General features: G+C 49.5%; 1 protein-coding gene across 2 annotated transcripts in view; it reads left to right on the top strand.

The window, feature by feature from the left end:
- Window positions 1–6,089: 6,089 nt before the first annotated feature.
- TRIM62 (tripartite motif containing 62) overlaps window positions 6,090–17,515 on the top strand; it is a 28,658-nt gene continuing 17,232 nt past the window's right edge. Inside the window, exons 1-2 of one of the 2 annotated variants that reach the window (XM_090271534.1) lie at window positions 6,090–6,153; window positions 6,669–7,103. In XM_090271534.1, the coding sequence (XP_090127660.1) occupies window positions 6,696–7,103 (408 nt within the window). In that variant the 5' untranslated portion in view covers window positions 6,090–6,153; window positions 6,669–6,695. The other variant, XM_090271535.1, reaches the window with a different exon arrangement.

Here is a 17,515-nt window from a genome sequence, read left to right as displayed (position 1 = left end):
GAGTCTGTGGCTTGTTCCACTGCCCCTCCTATTGTCTTTCTTCCCCTTCTTTTAAAAATAAACTGTGACTGGCTACCACCTCAAGGAAACAGTGGCAGGACACAAAACTTACAGTGGTGTGCAAGCTGATCTGAACAGCAGTAAGGGATGCACTGTGACCAATACTGTCATTGCCCTGCCCTTATCCCTCAGACCTCTCAGCATGCTCCCAATTTCTTCCAGCTGCCAGCATCTGCATCATGGCTGAGGGAGCTTTCCCCCAGAACTGCAGAAACGTGACTGCACACATCACAGGTCACAAGTGCTGGGGAACAGCTTCAACACTCAAAGCTGGTGTATGAATGCTCAGCCCCCTCACCCTGTGGGTGGGATCATTCTGAGGAACGTGTTTTGCACCATTTTCTAGAGTTCCCTTGCATGAGAAATCTCCAGGTGCCCTCTGGGCTAGCTGGCTTAAATAGTGCAGCATTATGGGGCTGCCTCCCCTTCCCTGTGTCCCTTTCCCACTTCCCTAGTTGGGTTACTTACACTTCCCAAATGAACTATTTTCACTCTAGTCCTTGTCTCAAGGTCATCCCTTGGAAGAACCTACGCTAAGACACATGTGGTTCAAGAACCATGCTTTGAGAAGCAATGATTTAAAGAGTGAACTCATTTCTATATTTAGAAAATATTCCAATCTCCCTCTCCCCTCCCCCCTTCCCCACTTCCCTGTGTCTGTGTCTGTGTATGTGGGTGTGCATGGGAGCATGTATAATATGTAAAAAGGTCTATAAGAATATACACCAAGTATTAATTGTTCTCTCTAGGTGGTGAAATCATGAATATTTCAAATTCCCTTTTACTGTTTCTCTGTATTTTGTTTTTCTGCAGCAGCCACTGTGTATTAGCAGCTATCTTTAATTGGCAATTAGGAGATTATTAGAGAGTGCAGTGGGGTGGTGGGCAGCCGAGCCAGACTGCTGAGGTTGATGAATGGCAGGGGAGGGTGTGCAGATGATTCTTTCACGAGGCCAGGCTAGAGAAAGGCGAGAAATGAGGTGGTAGCTAAAGGTGGGGGAACTGTAGGGAGTGCTGTTTTTGGAGAAACTTGAGCACGTTTATAGGCTGAGGGAAAGTAACCACTGCTGAGGAAGGAGACAAAAATACAGAGTAGAGAGGAAGATAATTGAAGGAGTCTGGTCCCAGAGGAGGCCTGAGGGGGATTAGACTAGGGCCCAGGTGGAGGAATTAGTTTTGAGCAGAAGGCACTGCTTCATCTTCAGACTAGAGGAAAAGGGGTGAGGATGAATAAAGTATAAATGCATTGACTTCGTGCGTTTGTTTATTTTACACGGCCTCATTTCACAAAGGACTTGAGGCGTTTCTATGGATAAGTTGAGAGGTTGAAGGAGACTGGAATTTGAGAACTCCCCCTGGAGGGGCTCTACTTTCTCCAGAAGCGGGAGGCACTTCCACTGAGGAAGGAGAAGGGTGTGTCTCTGCTGCTTGAGGAGACAGGCAAAGGTCTGCAAATTGTGGGGAAGGGACTGAGAGGGAGCCCAACTGGATCGTTTATAAAGACCATCGGATGGAGCTGAGGGCAGCAGCGGGAAGTGGAGAAGCCTTGGTCTGGCTTGCAAGTCATATCACTGCTCTAAGCTGCAGTTTCCTCCTCTGCGAACAGGGAAAAAAAGAAGGTCTAGAGGGCTGTTGTGAGGTTTAAATAAAAGAAAAAACATGAAGCACCTAGCACAGTGCCCGGCACACAGGAGTGGTTCAATATTCATTTTTTTGCCCCACTCCCTTTGAGCAGAGCTGAGTCAATGTTACCTGGACAGAAAGGGATGTCGATGTTGGTACCTTGTATTTGTGGATGCTGTTAGACACAACAGTTTTAAATGCCTTCGACCCTCATTATTATTCACAGTAGTTCTGTTCTAAAAAGTTGCCCCGAGGGGGGAAAAAAAATGTTGCCCCAAAGACTGAAATAACAAATACCGAATCATTGCCCCTTAAGAAAATACAGGGTTCCTGTGAGCCTCTGGCCACGTTTTCACCATCCAATCAATACACAACCTTGGTTTATGTGAGTTTCTGTTTTAAAAACACCTTATTTAATATATACTGTTCATTCATTAACTGAATTTGTGGCCAACAGCACTGTAAGTCATGCCTGAATGAAGGTTATCCAACACATATATTTTCTCCCCAAGGCACATCCCAGCCTTCTTGTGCTTAGAAACACTAGTCAGCACTTAGGCACTACCATTGGGGGCCATTTTAAATAGCAAACTCACCACCAACAACAAAAAAAGCACAAAAATGAGAAAAACATGACACTGAATAGACCACAAAAAGGATACTTGTTTGCAGCCTCAGAGCTGAGACAAGAGGGCAGGCAGAGGCCACCTTGTTCAACCTCAGCTAGGAACAGGCATGTTGGGCAACTCTAAATATTCACCACTGTGTGCACGTGTGTGTCCACCAATGACTGTGGAAGCACCTCAAGTATTGATTTGGGGGCTACAAGTACATTTTAGGACTAGCGGAATTTGCAAATGAATAATGAGACTCCACTGGGTCTTTTGTTTTCTAATTATAAAATTACATAATAAACAGATATGTAATGTAAATGCTAAAGTCCCCCGCCCATAATCCTAGCCTATATATAAACACATTTAAAATTGCTCAAGTTCTATAGATTTTTGCTATGCATATAAAGCACATGTGTATGACTGGGTGTATTCATTCATGTCTGAGTGTGTGTGTGTGTGTGCTTGGGACTTCTTGTTCACTCAATATCTCTTGGATTGTTATTTTTTAAATTCCTGATGTTACACACACACACACACACACATATATATATATTTTAAGAGTGTGAATCGAAGCAGATGCATTTACTGCAGTCAGATCTCCAAGTCCTAGTCAGACCCCTCAACCACAGGTTGCGGAAACAGATCCAGAAAGAGCAATGACTTGACAGCCTTAACAATAACCAGTAGTTTGAGTGTGGTGCTATGCATCTTAACTGTGTTAAAATAAAAATTCAACTGAGTAAATTTGAACATCTAATTGGCTTTATTAAATGATTCATGAATTAGGCAGCATCCCATCTAGCAGCTAGAAGGGTACTCCAAGGAGTTGTACAAAATGGAAGGGTTTTATAGGAAGAAGGGAGAAGAAACAGGGATTTCTTTCTATTAGTAAAAGAAAAAAAGATTATTTGGGGGCCTGGACATCTTTTCTTGGGGGAAGAGAGGGCAAGGGTTTTTGTAATGTTGATTGCCTCTTCTTTATATGGGGGATAGAGAGGGCTATGTAACAGATTACCTTACTGGTACTTGACCAGAAACTTCCAGATCGATTAAGATAATGTTTCTGGGAGAGGTTGAAACTGCAGTTAAGTCAGGTATTAAATCTAGGTTTGTTATCCTGGGCTTTTAGCATGAGTGACACCATTTTGGGGCTTTGTTTTTTGTTGTTGTTTGTTTTTTCTTTAACAATTGAGATGGTCAGGAGCAGAAGAGCTTGAAGGGTGAAAATGCTAAAAGCTGGAAAATATTGTGAAAAGTCAAATAGGCTGTGACTTTCAGCAAGAAGAAACCATATTCCATACATCTTGGAAGAGATTGGAGCTAGACATTAAGAGGAACTTAGCTATTGAAAGGTTTAGACAATACAGTTATACACAGTACCAGAGCCTCTTCTCAAAACAGATATGGAATAGTGCGGGGAATACTAAGCTGCTGCAACAAAGACCTCAAATACAAAGGCTTATAGAAAATGGAAGGTTATTTCTCACACTCTAATCCACATTGGTAGGTGACTCCACTCCGTACAGTCATTCAGGAACCCAGGTCCCTTCCGTATCTTTGCTTTGTCAGCCCCACTGAAGCATTACTGAAGCTAGGTCCCTGGCATATCTGTGTTCCAACTCAAGGGAGGGGAAATGGAGCATGGAAGAGCAAAGCCTAATGCCTTAAGGACTATTTTATTTACATGCTACTGAAAAGGACTTACTTAGTCAGGAAGCCACATTCAGCTGCAAGAGCAGCTGGAAAGTGGGGTCTCTAGCTGACCAGCCATTTTTTCAGCTACTATGTTGCTAAAGAAGAGGAGAAGGGAGTACATGTTGAGTAAATTAAGCCTTTTTTAAAAATTTCACTTCAAATAATTCAATAATTTAGACCCTGCCCTCCTTACCAAAAAAAATGGGATAACGGAATACCATTTGGGATTCTTGTGGTTGCTAAGTGACAGTACACAGCTATTAAACTTGCTTGAGCTATAAGATGGATCATCTCAAAGATCCAAAAGTCTAGGCTCTGTGTCAGAGCACCAGCTCCTCTTCCCTAGGACTCCCTTGGATTCAGTCATTCGATGGTTGCATCCTTACAGTGGGAACAAGATGGCTGATGGCAGTTCCAAGCATCACCACCAACTACATCCACATGCAGCAAAGTGGGTAGACTGATCGCTTAAAGTGAAGGGATCCTTTCCAGAAGCTCCCTCCCCAATGTAGACTTCCTCTCTGGTTTTTCAGGCCAGACCTGTCTCCTGTGTCCAAGCCCAAATCATCACTGTCAAGAGGCATGTGACCACCACAATGAACTTGGACCAAATGGACTCCTGGAATGGGCTGGGGCCAGCCTTCCCTTAGTCACATGGGGGAGGGAGCCACCTGAACAAAATCAGGGCTTTGACTGCAAGGAAAAGTTGAGGAATCACTGCTGCATGAGCAACCAAATTGTTTCTGGCAATGATGGAGACACGGGACCAGGAGATGGTGTGATGGAGGACACATAAACGGCACAGGTGTAAACTTCAAGCTGTTTGTTAAATTGTAATGTAATGAAGTTTCATTCCAGTGAAGACACTGCTGGAGAAGCTAGAAGCTGGGGAGCCACACTCAATGCCTCCTTCTCTCACCCCCATATCCAATCTATTACAAATTTCATAATGTCTAGATTTTCAGTACCCTAGCTTTCTCTCCTTACCCACTGCCATGGCCCCACTTCAGGTCTCATGTCCTGCAGGCACTGTGACAACAGTGACCTGACTGGTGCCCAGGCTCTCTTCCTGCAATCCACATATTTGCTCCTTTTATTCAGCCACACACCTTTAACCGTGTGAGGAGCATTGCAAACATGCAGACACATCAGAGAGAGTCTCCGCTTTCACCTTCTGATGGGATAATGAACTTCTCCTTGACGTTCTCAAACCCACCTCAGACCAGGTCATTCCCCTGCTTGAAAACCCCATGCTTTCAGGAAATCTGTTACCATGACCCTCAACACCCTCCACCTCCTCCAAGTCCCTTCCCCACCCCACCCCCAATAGTACAGAACTACTTGCTCTTCCCCCTAATGTGCCCGCCCCTTTCACGCCTCTGTGCTTTTGCACATGCTGTCCCTTCTGCCTAGAATCCCCTCTCCATCTGGCATATAAGACAAGGTTTCCTATTACTTTCTCCTGCTCTCCTGCTCCAACTCCCACCCCACCCCCACCACCCCACACTTACACAAATATGGCACTCCAGAAATGTTTGCTGAATGGAGGCAATTCCTTGGGTCAGACATGAGCCAGCGCCAGGGCGTTCCAAACTACTGCCCTTAGCACTCCTTAAGAAAGGGAAAAGGAAATGGGACCCCAGGGCTTAGGCATGTGAGGGTCTTGAACTTGCTCTAAGCGAGTAGGGTATTTCTCTGGTTTTAGCTTTATATGTTATGCAAAAGTTGTATTCTGTGCAGATTACACACATATTCTTGTTTGTTTTAATACAAAATATTATTTTTCCCAAATCTTCACATTGATGATCCGAAAAGATGCTCCTCCTTTAGACGTTAAGCTCTCAAATTAGCTGTTCCCCACCCCCACCCGCCTCAGGGACCCTAAGCAAGACCTGGACGTTGTTCCAAGTGCAAACCCTGAAGGAACAGCTGCGTCTCGCTCCCCCAGGAGCTTGGAGAATGGTGGGGGCGGGGAGAGGGTCCACCAGCCTGAGGCTGGGCCTCACCCCTTCTCTCCCCCCGCCCGCCGTGAGGGCGGAGTCGCTTAGGTCCCGCCCACGGGGGCGGGGAAGGAGTCTCAGCTGCCGGCCACTCCGGCTTGGCTGGTTCCGGGTTGAGAGGCTGCGCTGGGACCACAGCAGTGACCGCTGAGCCGGCAGGGGTAAGGATATGCGCCGGGCCGGGTCTTCGGGCCGAGATCGGGCTGCGGAGCGTGCTCGCACTCCACCTTTCCTCTGCCCTGCACAGCCGCGGTGAGGCTCCGCTTGGCTTCCCCCTCCCCCAGAATTCCCTATCCCCAGCTTCTCCCCTCCCCCTATCGCACCCATCCCGGGATTTCAGCCCCCCTCAAGGCCTCCGTCCCCCTCCTGGATCTCCTTCTCCGGCACCCATTCCTTCGAACTGCTCCTCCCCCTAGAACCTTCTTGCCAGGAGTCCCTTCCCTCAGACACCCACGCCCCCCTCCCTCCAGCACCCATAGCTCCAGGTCACCCACTGCCTGAGACCACCTTCCTAAGCTCTCATTTCGCGCAGTCTACACCTTACCCCTTCCTCGAGTTACCCGCCTCCCGGACCGCTCTCATTCCTTCCCCTGCAGCGCCTACTCCTTTCTCTCCTGGCCTGCTCCCGCACCCATCCCTCGGTGCTGCCCCCAGCAATGCTGCGCTCTCTCGGCAGCCCCCTGTCTCCGCCGCCCCCGGCGCCATGGCGTGCAGCCTCAAGGACGAGCTGCTCTGCTCCATCTGTCTGAGCATCTACCAGGACCCTGTGAGCTTGGGCTGCGAGCACTACTTCTGCCGCCGCTGCATCACCGAGCATTGGGTGAGGCAGGAGGCGCAGGGAGCCCGCGACTGCCCCGAGTGCCGGCGAACGTTCGCCGAGCCCGCGTTCGCGCCTAGCCTCAAGCTGGCCAACATCGTGGAGCGCTACAGCGCCTTCCCGCTGGACGCCATCCTCAATGCGCGCCGCGCTGCGCGACCCTGCCAGGCGCACGACAAGGTCAAGCTCTTCTGCCTAACGGATCGCGCACTGCTCTGCTTTTTCTGTGACGAGCCCGCGCTGCACGAGCAGCACCAGGTCACCGGCATTGACGATGCCTTCGAGGAGTTGCAGGTGTGCGGCTTGGCGGGCCCGGGGGCGGGGGGCGGGGCCGGTCCGGGGGCGGGGTGAGGGCTGGACCGCAGGCGGGGCCCAGTCAGAATTGTCACGGGGAGGGGCCGCCGGCAGGGTCATGGCCCTATCAGATTTAGGATGGGGCGGGGCCGGGGCAGGGCTGCGGTGAGGGGCGGGGCTTTGGGCGGGGCCTGAGGTAGACCTGAAGTTGGGGTAGGTCCATGGTTGGGGAGAGGTCAGCAACGGAGTCGGAGAAGGACAAATGAGATCAGAACTGGACCAGGTACAGGTTGGGGCAGGGCTGGGGATGAGCTGAATCAGAGCTGGACAAGGATAGGGCCATTGTCAAGTGTCATGGGGACTGGACCTGGAGACCAGGCCCACATAAGAATGGTTCAGGATCGTTTGGGACAGGCAGATTGGTATGGGAAAACAGTCGGGGCTAGACAGGGGGTGGAACTGCCTCCCAGGATGGGTCAGGACTATGTGGAATAGCTGAGCAGCAGGTGTGGGAGCAGCCCAAAGGGGCAGGACTCAGTCAGGTGTGCATCAGGACCAAGGGGGCAGTACCCGAAGGACTAAATCTGAGAGAGGGTCCAAGTTAGAGTCAGCAAACTGCTGAGAGGGTAGGTTTGGGTGCCAAGGGCTAGGCTGAGATGTGTGAGGGGTTAAGACTGGGCTCTAATCCAGATGCAATAAGAACCATTTTGGGTTTAAACCAGAGCAGAGCCCTACAGAGCCCTGGTTGAGACTGGGGACAGGACTTTGAGGGCTCAGGATTTGGAGAATGAGGCCCTGAGGTAAGGTGATTTGAGAAGGCTGGGTGTGGACCTGTAGGAGTCTCCAGGGGCTTTTGATGACCTCCTTGGCTCTGTCACCCGCATCAGGATCTCGGAGGACTAAATGAAACAGTACATGCACAGTAACCTGAGCATAGTCAGCCTAGGACTGTAAATGGTCTCTCTTAAACCTTCCCATCTTCACTAACCAACTCCTACTAAATTCTAAAAGCCCTGCTCAAACATTTTCTCTGTGTAAGCCTTCCCCAAGACCCACTGGCCAAAAAAAATAGCATTAGAGCGCATTTCCCCTAATATTCTCTGTTAATAAGTGTGATGTTTTAAAAAGTAGTGTTCCAGATCAGCTATATTTGGGAAATATATTATATTCTCTATACACCTCTTGGAGGACTCTCAGTGTACATTTGCATATTAAAGGCTTAGAGAATCTTATAGCAAGAGACTCATTTTACTATATTTAATAAAATGATTCCCAAGCTTATTAGAGCCTGGAATTTTTTTCTCTAGCTAAACCATTTAAATCCAGCAGCCCATGTATCTCACCTTGGCATACGAGTCTAGCATACAGTTCCCCAAGAGCAGGGACAGTCTGTTATTCATCTTATCTATGGCCCCAAAGCCTGGCACAGGGCCTCGCTGACAGCACATATCTGTAAGGTTGAATGAACGAATGACCAACCTTGGCTAGAGCTGGCCCAGACTCAGGGGCCTTTGGAAGCAGGTTTTTTGATTCATACATTTAAATAAAATACAGTGGGCTAACTTGGGAGAGAGTGAGCTCTCTGAACCTTGAGATGCTTATGCAGGAGATAACTTCTTTGCCCCATGTTGTAGGGGGTTCTCCTCCTTCTTCATGACTTCCTGCGAATCAGCCTACACTTAGCAAATGCTCGTAGAGATGAGCGTTGGCCCCAGGAAAAATGGCCTCATGTTCACCATTACCCTTCCCTGTCCCTTTCATCCCAAAACCATGACTGACTCTCTTCTAGCCTGGCTCTTTAAGGATAGAGAGCAGGGGCTGGGAGCTCTGGGAGCTTGTACAAGACTATATTGGCCCTCCAGCATCCTTGTCTCAGGCACTGGTGTCCTCTTCCCTCCGTCTGTGAAGGCATATAAACTGGGAAGAGGAAAGAACCTTTGGCAGAATTGGGCACAGGGTGTAAGAGTTTGAAGGGACTCTGGCCAAAACCATCTGTCCATCCTCTTCATTACATAGATGTGGAGACTGAGGTCCAGACAGGTGATGTGACTCAACCCAAAGCCACACACCAGACAATGAAAGACCTGGGCTAGAAAGCAAAGCCTGACCCAGGCCAGATCCCTCCCCAGCTGCTCATCCTTTCCTCTCCCTGTGTGACTTTCTAGTTGGAAAGGCATCTTCTCTCTGAACCTTGGTTCCCCTTTCGGTAAACCAGAAAATCAGAATTACTGCGTTTTGGTTTTTTTATAGTCCATTCTGTGTCCTGGGGAATACAGGAGAAATTGAACATATATTTTCTCCAAACGCTATTGAAACATTTTTCATTCTTAGGTGAAAAGGCAAACAGGACTAGCACTCACTTACCTTGTGGTTACTGCCCTGGGGTCAGACACACTTGCTTTCCAAACCTTCCTTCAACACTACCTGTGTAACTCAGCCAAGTCACTGCTTGTAAGCCTTGATGCTCCCATCTATACAGTGGGGTCAAGATGATTCTTTCCTACCAGCATTTTCACGAGGCTGACTTGAGATGGACCTGCTTTTAGACACCCCTGGCACATGGTAGGGGCTGGGTCAGCATGCACTCCTATTCTTTCTCCTTCTACCCATGAGAACTCATGTACCCATCTGGGGGTATGCCCAGACCTGCCTCTCTTGCCTGAGAAGTCCTGGCTTTGATGCTTCTTTGGGCTTGGCAAGAAGGTGACAGAGAAACATGGCTCCCCACTGGAGAGGTAAGCTCCTGGGTGAAGTTCAAGCCACTCCCAACCTCTACCAGCATCTCTCTCCTAATGAGGAAGCAGGGCTCATTAGCTATTTATGCACTGGGAATGAGGCTGAGCCTGTCCATCACACCCCCTCCTCTGCCAGCTGCAGGCTCCTGGAGCGTGGGACAGGGCCCCTCTCCTAAAGATAACAGACTTAGAGCTGCCAGGGCCTTGGAGATCATCTGGTGCAACCTTCTTCACTTGACAGATGGGGAATGGCAGAAGCTGCGGGGGGTAGGGAATCTTGCCCACAACTTCAAGGCCAAAGGAGGCTGGGCCTAGGCTCAGCCGGAGACCCCCCACACCATGCCTAGCAGTTGGTCCAGAACTTTTACATTCATTACAAATCCTGGAGGCAGCAGAGCAGAAAGGTTAAGAGCTCTCTGGCTTTGTATTCACAGCTCCGACCCTGGCACTACCATTTTCTGGCTGTGTGACCTTAGGGAAGTTACTTATCATCTCTGAGCCTCACATTCCTCATTGACAGCGTGGAATGATGGGGTTGGATTAAATTAGAGGACATTTGCAAGAACTTAGTACTGCAGTTGGCACATAGTAAGCCCTCAATAAATAATAACAGCTCTAGGATATTACATCATACTCTGTACTATTGACATTTAGGGTCAGATAAATCTTTGTTGTGCAAGGCAATCCTGTGCACTTGTGTTTAACAGCATTCCTGGCCTCTCTCTACCCACTAGATGCCAGTAGCACCCCTCCCCTCAAGCTGTGACAACCAAAAATGTCTTTAGACTTCATCACATGTGCCCTGGGGCAAAATCATCCCTGGTTGAAAACCCGGGCCTGAAGAAGTCCGACTCAGCTTTCCAGGCTCAGCTCAAATGTCACCTGCTCTGTGAAGTTTTCCCTGACCTGCCAAGCAGAATTGCTTTGTACCAGATTCTAATACTGGGGTCAGATCCTGACATCATCATTGAGAAGTTGTGTGCCCTTGGTTGGGTTACTTCATTTCTCTAGGCTTCCACCTGCTCATCTATATTACAGGGGTGAAAGATATTGTAAAGGTGAGGGATGCTGCCTGGTGTGGCTCGGTTGGTTGGGCATCATCCTGCAAAGCGAAAGGTCACTGGTTCAATCACCTGCCAGGGGACATGCCTGGGTTGCGAGTTTGGTCCCCAGACGGGGTGCTTGAAAGAGGCAAGCAATCAATGTTTCTCTCTTACATAGATGTTTCTCTGCTTCCCTTTCCCTCTCTCTAAAACAAATCCTTTTTTTTTTTTTTTTTTTAAGTGCTTGATACTGTGCCTGGCACACAGTAGCACACAACAATTTTTAAATATCCTTTTTTTCCGATGATAGAATTAGCATAATAAACAGAACTATATAATGTAAAAGTTAAAAGTCTCCCTGTAGTACCATCCCATAGAAAAACCTGGTTAGAATTGCTTTCTAGGTCTACAGAACCTTTCTTGTGTAAATAGCATGTGAATGTGTTGGGGGGGGCAGTGAAGGGGTATGCATTCCTTTTTTTTTTTTTTCTGACAACTGCTGAGCACTAGACCACAGAGCAAAGGCGGGGAGAGAACCCCATCTCAGCAGGGTTTGGGACTTCTCAGCCAATGCTTGCTGTGCTCTAGCCTCATGTCTGGGGCTATACTAAGCGCATTTCTGGTATTACCTCATTTAATCTTCATAACACCCTATTCAGTGGGTACTGTAATTTGATTCTTTTACAGATAAGTAAACAGAGGCTCAGGAATGCAGTGACTTGTTTGGTCACCCTGCTAGTAAATGGCACAGGCAGGATTTGAAGCCAGTCTGACCGGGCCACTCATAGCCTCCCAGCTGCCTGAGCAGCCTCTGAAAGCCGGGTAGTTGTCTTCCCACATCCCCACCCCCATCCTGCCTGTCTTTGTATTTCAAGTAGTCAGCACAGGGTCAGGCTAAGGACACTGTGCCAGCTGATGCACCAAGGGCAGGTGGCTGGATGTCATCTTGGTCAGGCACGTTATCCGGCTCCCAGGCCATCTCAGCTTCCTAACCTCCAGAGGAAGGATCAGATTCAGTTCCAGCCACTCGCTCCAGGCTTCATGTGACCACTGGAGCCTTTCCCAAGGCCTTCATGCCACAGGAGACAGCAGTATATCAGCCTCGGATGGGAGCCTTGAAAAACTTGGTGTAGTGACCCAGAGACACCAAGGCAGCCACAAAGGGAAAGAGCAGGGTTAGGGGACTGGGTTCGATGCTGCCTCTGGCTTCCTCCACCTGAGTGGAAGGTAATGCCTTTCCTGCACCCTCTCCCAATCTAGAAAATGGAAGTAAGAACAAGACTATCCACTTATTGTATAAAGAGGGAGAGAGAGTTGCTGCCTTTTCAAAGAAATAACAGCTGCAAAGGACAAGGAGGCAGCCAGGTTGTCTGTGTCCCAGGAACCAGCCTCTGCTGTGACTTTTCCCAGAAGAGGGCAGGATTTATGTGCAAACAGCAGCCTCCATGGGGGTGAGGCTGGCAGTGAGTCAAACCCCAGGCTAGCTGTTGGCATCTTAGTTCCCTCTTCACAGGTGTCCTGTTCATCCTGGACACCTTGGCTAAGCTCAGGCTACAGTATAGAAACTTAGAGTTGAAGTTGATTTTAGAAAAAGAAAGGGATCTGGTAGGGAGTGACAACAACAGAAATAATACAATTCTAAAAAAGACACTGGCCTAAGTTTATTGGGTATTTGCTGTGTGCCAGGTGCTGTTATGGGCACTGGATTCTCACAACAGCCCTCTTTCCCTTTCCTCCTCCGAGTGGGACTAGGATCAGCACCATTACACAGACCAAGACCCTGAGGCTGAGAGGTCCAATAACTTGCCCAAGATCCCACTTGAAGTACAAGTGGGAGTCAGAGCTGGGATTCAGACTAGGGTCTGTCTGGCCTAGAACTCAGCCTCCCCCACCATATTCTAACTGCCTCAGGGAGCATCCAAATGGGGAGGGAGCTCAGAAGCCATCCAGTTCCACCCTCTCCCCACTTTCCAGGTGGGAAATGGACTTGCCCAAGGTTAGACCAGAACTCAGCTCTATGGACTCTCATCCAGTGGTGTTTTCCAACATCATTTATCTTTGGGATTATGAGATCTGCTTGGACACTAGGGGTGGGGGCGGAGGACTTAGAGGTGGGTTCCATTTTGGATTCAGAGATTCATTCAGTCATTTCTTCAGTTGACACTCTTGCTGGAGGTAGTGAGGCCAAGGCCTGTGTGGGGCCCAGGAGAGAATGCATGAACACTGGCCCTGCTGTGGTTCTCTGTCCCTCTTGTAATTAATCTTCACAGCAACCCTATGATTTGGGTCTCATTGCTCCATTTTCAAACGAGGAAACAGGCTCGGAAACTGTGCCTAAGTACAACCACTAAGTGTCACTGAAGCTGGAACTTGGGCTCAGGTTATCTGAGTCTGACCAGGGACGGGCACGGAGGTGAGCACATGTCCAGGTGGTTTGTTGTGGCTGGAGGGGAGGGTATGTGGGAGGAGGCGAGAATGGGGAAGTGAGGCTTGACCAGCTCAAGAAGGGCCTTGAATACATCCTCTGCCAGCCCAAGGAGCTCGGACTTGATCCTGGAGATGCTGGGGAGCCAGGAATGGGTTTGAGCAGGCGAGTGTGGCTTGGTCCGATCTGCTCAGGGTGGACTGGTGGGAGAGCCTGGAGGCTGGGGGAGCAGCCAGGATGTGTAGCCAGAGATGGCAAAGCTCAGAGTGGCAGGCAGGGATGGGGCTCAAAGAGACAAGGTATACAAGAGTTCAAGTCTGTCAGGAGGAGCAGAAGCATCAGGAGTTCTGGGCACCAAAGAGGGATTGGGAGGAAAGGAAAAAGGAGAGGCAAGTTCAGGTTGCCCTGATAAGATTTTCAGCATCCTTGGGTCAGAGAAGGGAAAAGGGAGCGGTATCAGGGCACAAGGAAGGGGAGAGAACCTTGAGCACCTACGATGTGCCAGCGCCATGCTGGGCCCTTTCAAACGCACTGTCTCATTTAATCTTCATCACAACCTCATGAGTGGCTCTTACCACCATTCGACAGATGAGACTCTCAGAGGAAGGCCCTGAGACAGGAAAGAAGTGCAGCTGGGATTTGAACCCAGACTTTTCTCATGCCAGATTTCATGTTGGCTTCACTGGGCTTCACTGATCAGTGAGGGGGCAGAGAAGAGTCCCTGAAGTCAAGGGGAGATGGCTTCCTGAGGCAGCTTTATCCTCTGGGCTGGGAGAGGGGTGGCCTCTCAAGAGGGGAGGTCTGGCCTTGAAAACATCTGAGCCCTGGCTGGCTGTCCTCCCCGCAGCTGCTGCCCCAGGCCTGGCCTCTCCAAAGCTATGGGAGCCCCAGAGCCTCTCAGCTGACATATTCACATAATTGTGTGCACAAGCCCTGACTGTTCCCTCTCTGGAGGAAGAGGTGGAGAGCTGTGGCTCCGCCTTCTGCAGTACATCCTCCTCTCCCCTCCTCCGCCCTGCCCCAGCTCTGAGGGGCCCCTGCAGAGGCCAGCTTCCCCAGGCTGACCTTCAAGGCTTCTCCACCCCCACCCTCACCTGAGCTGGCTCCCTGGCCTTCCAGCTTGTGATCCCCAACCCCCCCACTCAAACCCACCACATACTTGGCTCCAGCCATCCCATACTGCCCCCCACTTCCAGCACACACCAGCTGTGCCCCTGCCTGACTAGTTCTCTCTGCCGAAATGCTTGGGCTCCACCCTGGAAACTTGAAGGAACCCTGTCTACCTGTTTCCCTGATCCTTCCATCCAAAATGAACTCCTGGAAGCTCCCCAGGTCTGAGTCCCTACTTCACATATAACTGTAATTAATATGATGATAATGACAAGAGCTAAGAGTGACAGAGCACATCCTGGGCATCATGTCAGGTTGTGAATTAAGTCACCTAATCCTCACAACCCTATGGAGCCTGTGCTATTATTAACTGCCCCTCACAAACTTGGAAACTGAGGCGGAGGGAGGGTGTTACAACCACAGTTGAATGGTGGCAGCCAGCTGGATTGGTTCCTAGGTGGTCCCACCACGTTATTCTGTTCTCCTACGTAGTCTTCATATTCACGTTTCTGCCTCCCCAACTAACTGCAGGCTCCTCAAGGACAAGGACTGTGTCTATACCCTCAGAGCACCTGGCCCACAGCCTGACCATGGGGGACCAGACATGGTGCTGTATTGAAGTGAGTGGGAGACAGAGCAGCCGAGGGTTTCCAGCACAGATTTGGAGTCACTCAGAGCCCCTTATGAGCTCTGTGGCCTTAGGCCAGCTGCATGACTTCTCTGAGCCTCCATTTCTCTCTCTGAGATGGAAGTGATAAGGTGCTAACCTCGTGAGCTTGTTGTGAGAATTAGATGACATGACACCTATGAAACTCAAACCCAAATCACACCACCTCCAGCCCTTCTGGTCCTGAGCTCTGGCATTGCCCCCAGTTGGCTCTGCCACTTAGGAGTTTATCAATAGCTTCATGTTTCCTGTCTGACCTCTGCTAGGAGGAAATTATCCAGCTGGTTCTTCTCTGTCAATCAGTGACTGTGGGCCACTCAGTGGACCAAATGGTCCTGGGAGCTCCTTCCTGCTCTGGCTGCCTGAGGAGGCAGGGAAGGACCTGGATACAGCAAGGGGTGAGGACATGGAGAAGTGACTCAGAGGCCTCATGTGGGACATGGTGACCACTCCATCTCTTGAATGCTCAGTGTATGCCAAGCTCTGCCCTATGAGGCTAAACACTTCTATTATCTCATTTCAGCCTCCTGACCCTAGAAGGCATTGTTATCCCCATTTCACAGATGAGGGACTGGTACACAGAGAAGTTAGGGTACATGCCCAAGGTCACACGGCTAGCGTGTGGCAGAGCCAACCTCCTATCCAGGGCTGATCCCAGGCCTGGAAGGAGACCAGAGAAGGGTCGGGGGAAGGGGTAGAGGCAAAGCTCAGGTTGCCTCCTAGTCCTGCCCTGTGAGTTCCAGGGTTGGATTTTCCTAAGTTAGCTGTTCCCTCAGGCTGTGTAGCCCCCTTGGGGCGAGCTGCCTGCTTGGGGCCCTCTCTCCCCTCCCACCGTTTCCGAGGTGAGCTCAGACTTGCACAACCTCTTAAGATCCTGGGCAGATTCATACCGAAGTTACTCTGTGCCTGGCCCTGTCCTAGGTACTGAGAGTGTGAAAGTCTATCCATTATAGTCCCTACCCTTGAGAGCCCACAACCTTGTGGGAGAGATTGACAGGCAACTTTGTAATTAACTGTGTGTGCCACAATGGTGCAGGTGAAGGAGTGTCTGAGGACAGTGGACAGTTTGAGATGCCTTCTCAGTGGAGGTGACATTTAATCTAGGTCTTAAGAGATGGATATGAGTCTAATAAGTGAGGAAAGACATGGGTGAGCATTCCATTCCAGCAGAGGGAATAACAGGTGCAAAGATCTGGAGGACGGCATGCATGGTGCTTAGTGCATCTAAAGCTTCACTGTCCGATAGAACTTTCGAGAATAACAGAAGAGTTGTGCATCTGTGCTGTTTGATACAGAAGCCACTAGTTACATGTGGCTTTTGAGTACTTGAAATGTGCACTCCACTGCAATCAGTGCAACTGAGGAACATAATTTTAAATTTTATTTAATTTTGATTTCATTTTAATTTAAATACAGTATTCCCTCACTTACCACAGGTATTACGTTCCAGACCCACCCCACCCCCGCAAAGTAGGAACCTTACATTTATTCTACACTCTTAAACCTACGTAACTTTAACAACATACATATACAGTACTGCAAAATCCTGCAATATAGCGAAAAATCCACGATAAATAATTTAATATTGTAAAAAATCCTGCGATAACAGTGAGGCCACGATAAATGAACCACGATATAGAGAGGGACTACTGTAGACCCATATAGCTAGTTGGCTACCCTATTGCACAGTGCAGGTCTAGACCAAGAGATAAGGCTGGAAAAGTAATTTGGGGCCAGTAGTGAAGGGCCTTGAACACCTTGTTCAGATGTTGTGCCTTTCTTCCCAGACAATCGGAAATCTTGCAGAAGGCGTGGGGGGAGAAACATGGACACATCTGCCCTTTACAACAATCACCCCGGCTGCTCTGTGGGGCACTTGAAGAGTTCGGGGCCTGGGAAGAGCCTGGAGCCACAACCCAGGAGCCGGAGTTGTGGGCTGAGGCGGGGAGGGGTAATGGCAGAAGGTATAGAGAGAAGAGAATACATTTCAGGGCCAGCTGAAGACTGGATTGGTGGGTGAACAGGTCAAGAATGACTCCCAGATTTCTGGCTTCGCTGGCTGAGGGGTGGGGTGTCCTTCACTGATATGGGGCACATGGAAGGGGCGTAGGGTGAGAGTCCCCGAATATTGTATTTCCAGCATTCACTGTGATGTTAACGTCTATGTCACTGTCTCCTGAGGCATCATGGGTTGGAACTTGTCCCTCATCACTCTCCCTGTTGCTGACACAGTATAATGAGGGGATCAAGAAGGCCTCAGCACAAGTTTGTGGAATGGGTGAAGGAGTATTCGATTGCTGCTGGGGTCCCTGAGGAAGGGACAGACCTGCTGTCCTTATTCCCCAGCCATGAAAGCAGGAAGGAATTTGTCCGCGTCCCTCGGGTGCCCTGAGCAATGTTCAGAACACAAGACTTCAGGGTAGATTTCTCAG

This window comes from Furipterus horrens, unplaced genomic scaffold (genome assembly GCF_987537825.1).
Source record: "Furipterus horrens unplaced genomic scaffold, mFurHor1.1.pri manual_scaffold_3, whole genome shotgun sequence".
Classification (NCBI taxonomy): domain Eukaryota; kingdom Metazoa; phylum Chordata; class Mammalia; order Chiroptera; family Furipteridae; genus Furipterus; species Furipterus horrens.
Note: the sequence above shows the minus strand (reverse complement) of the source record. Positions and strands in the feature narration are given on the sequence as shown.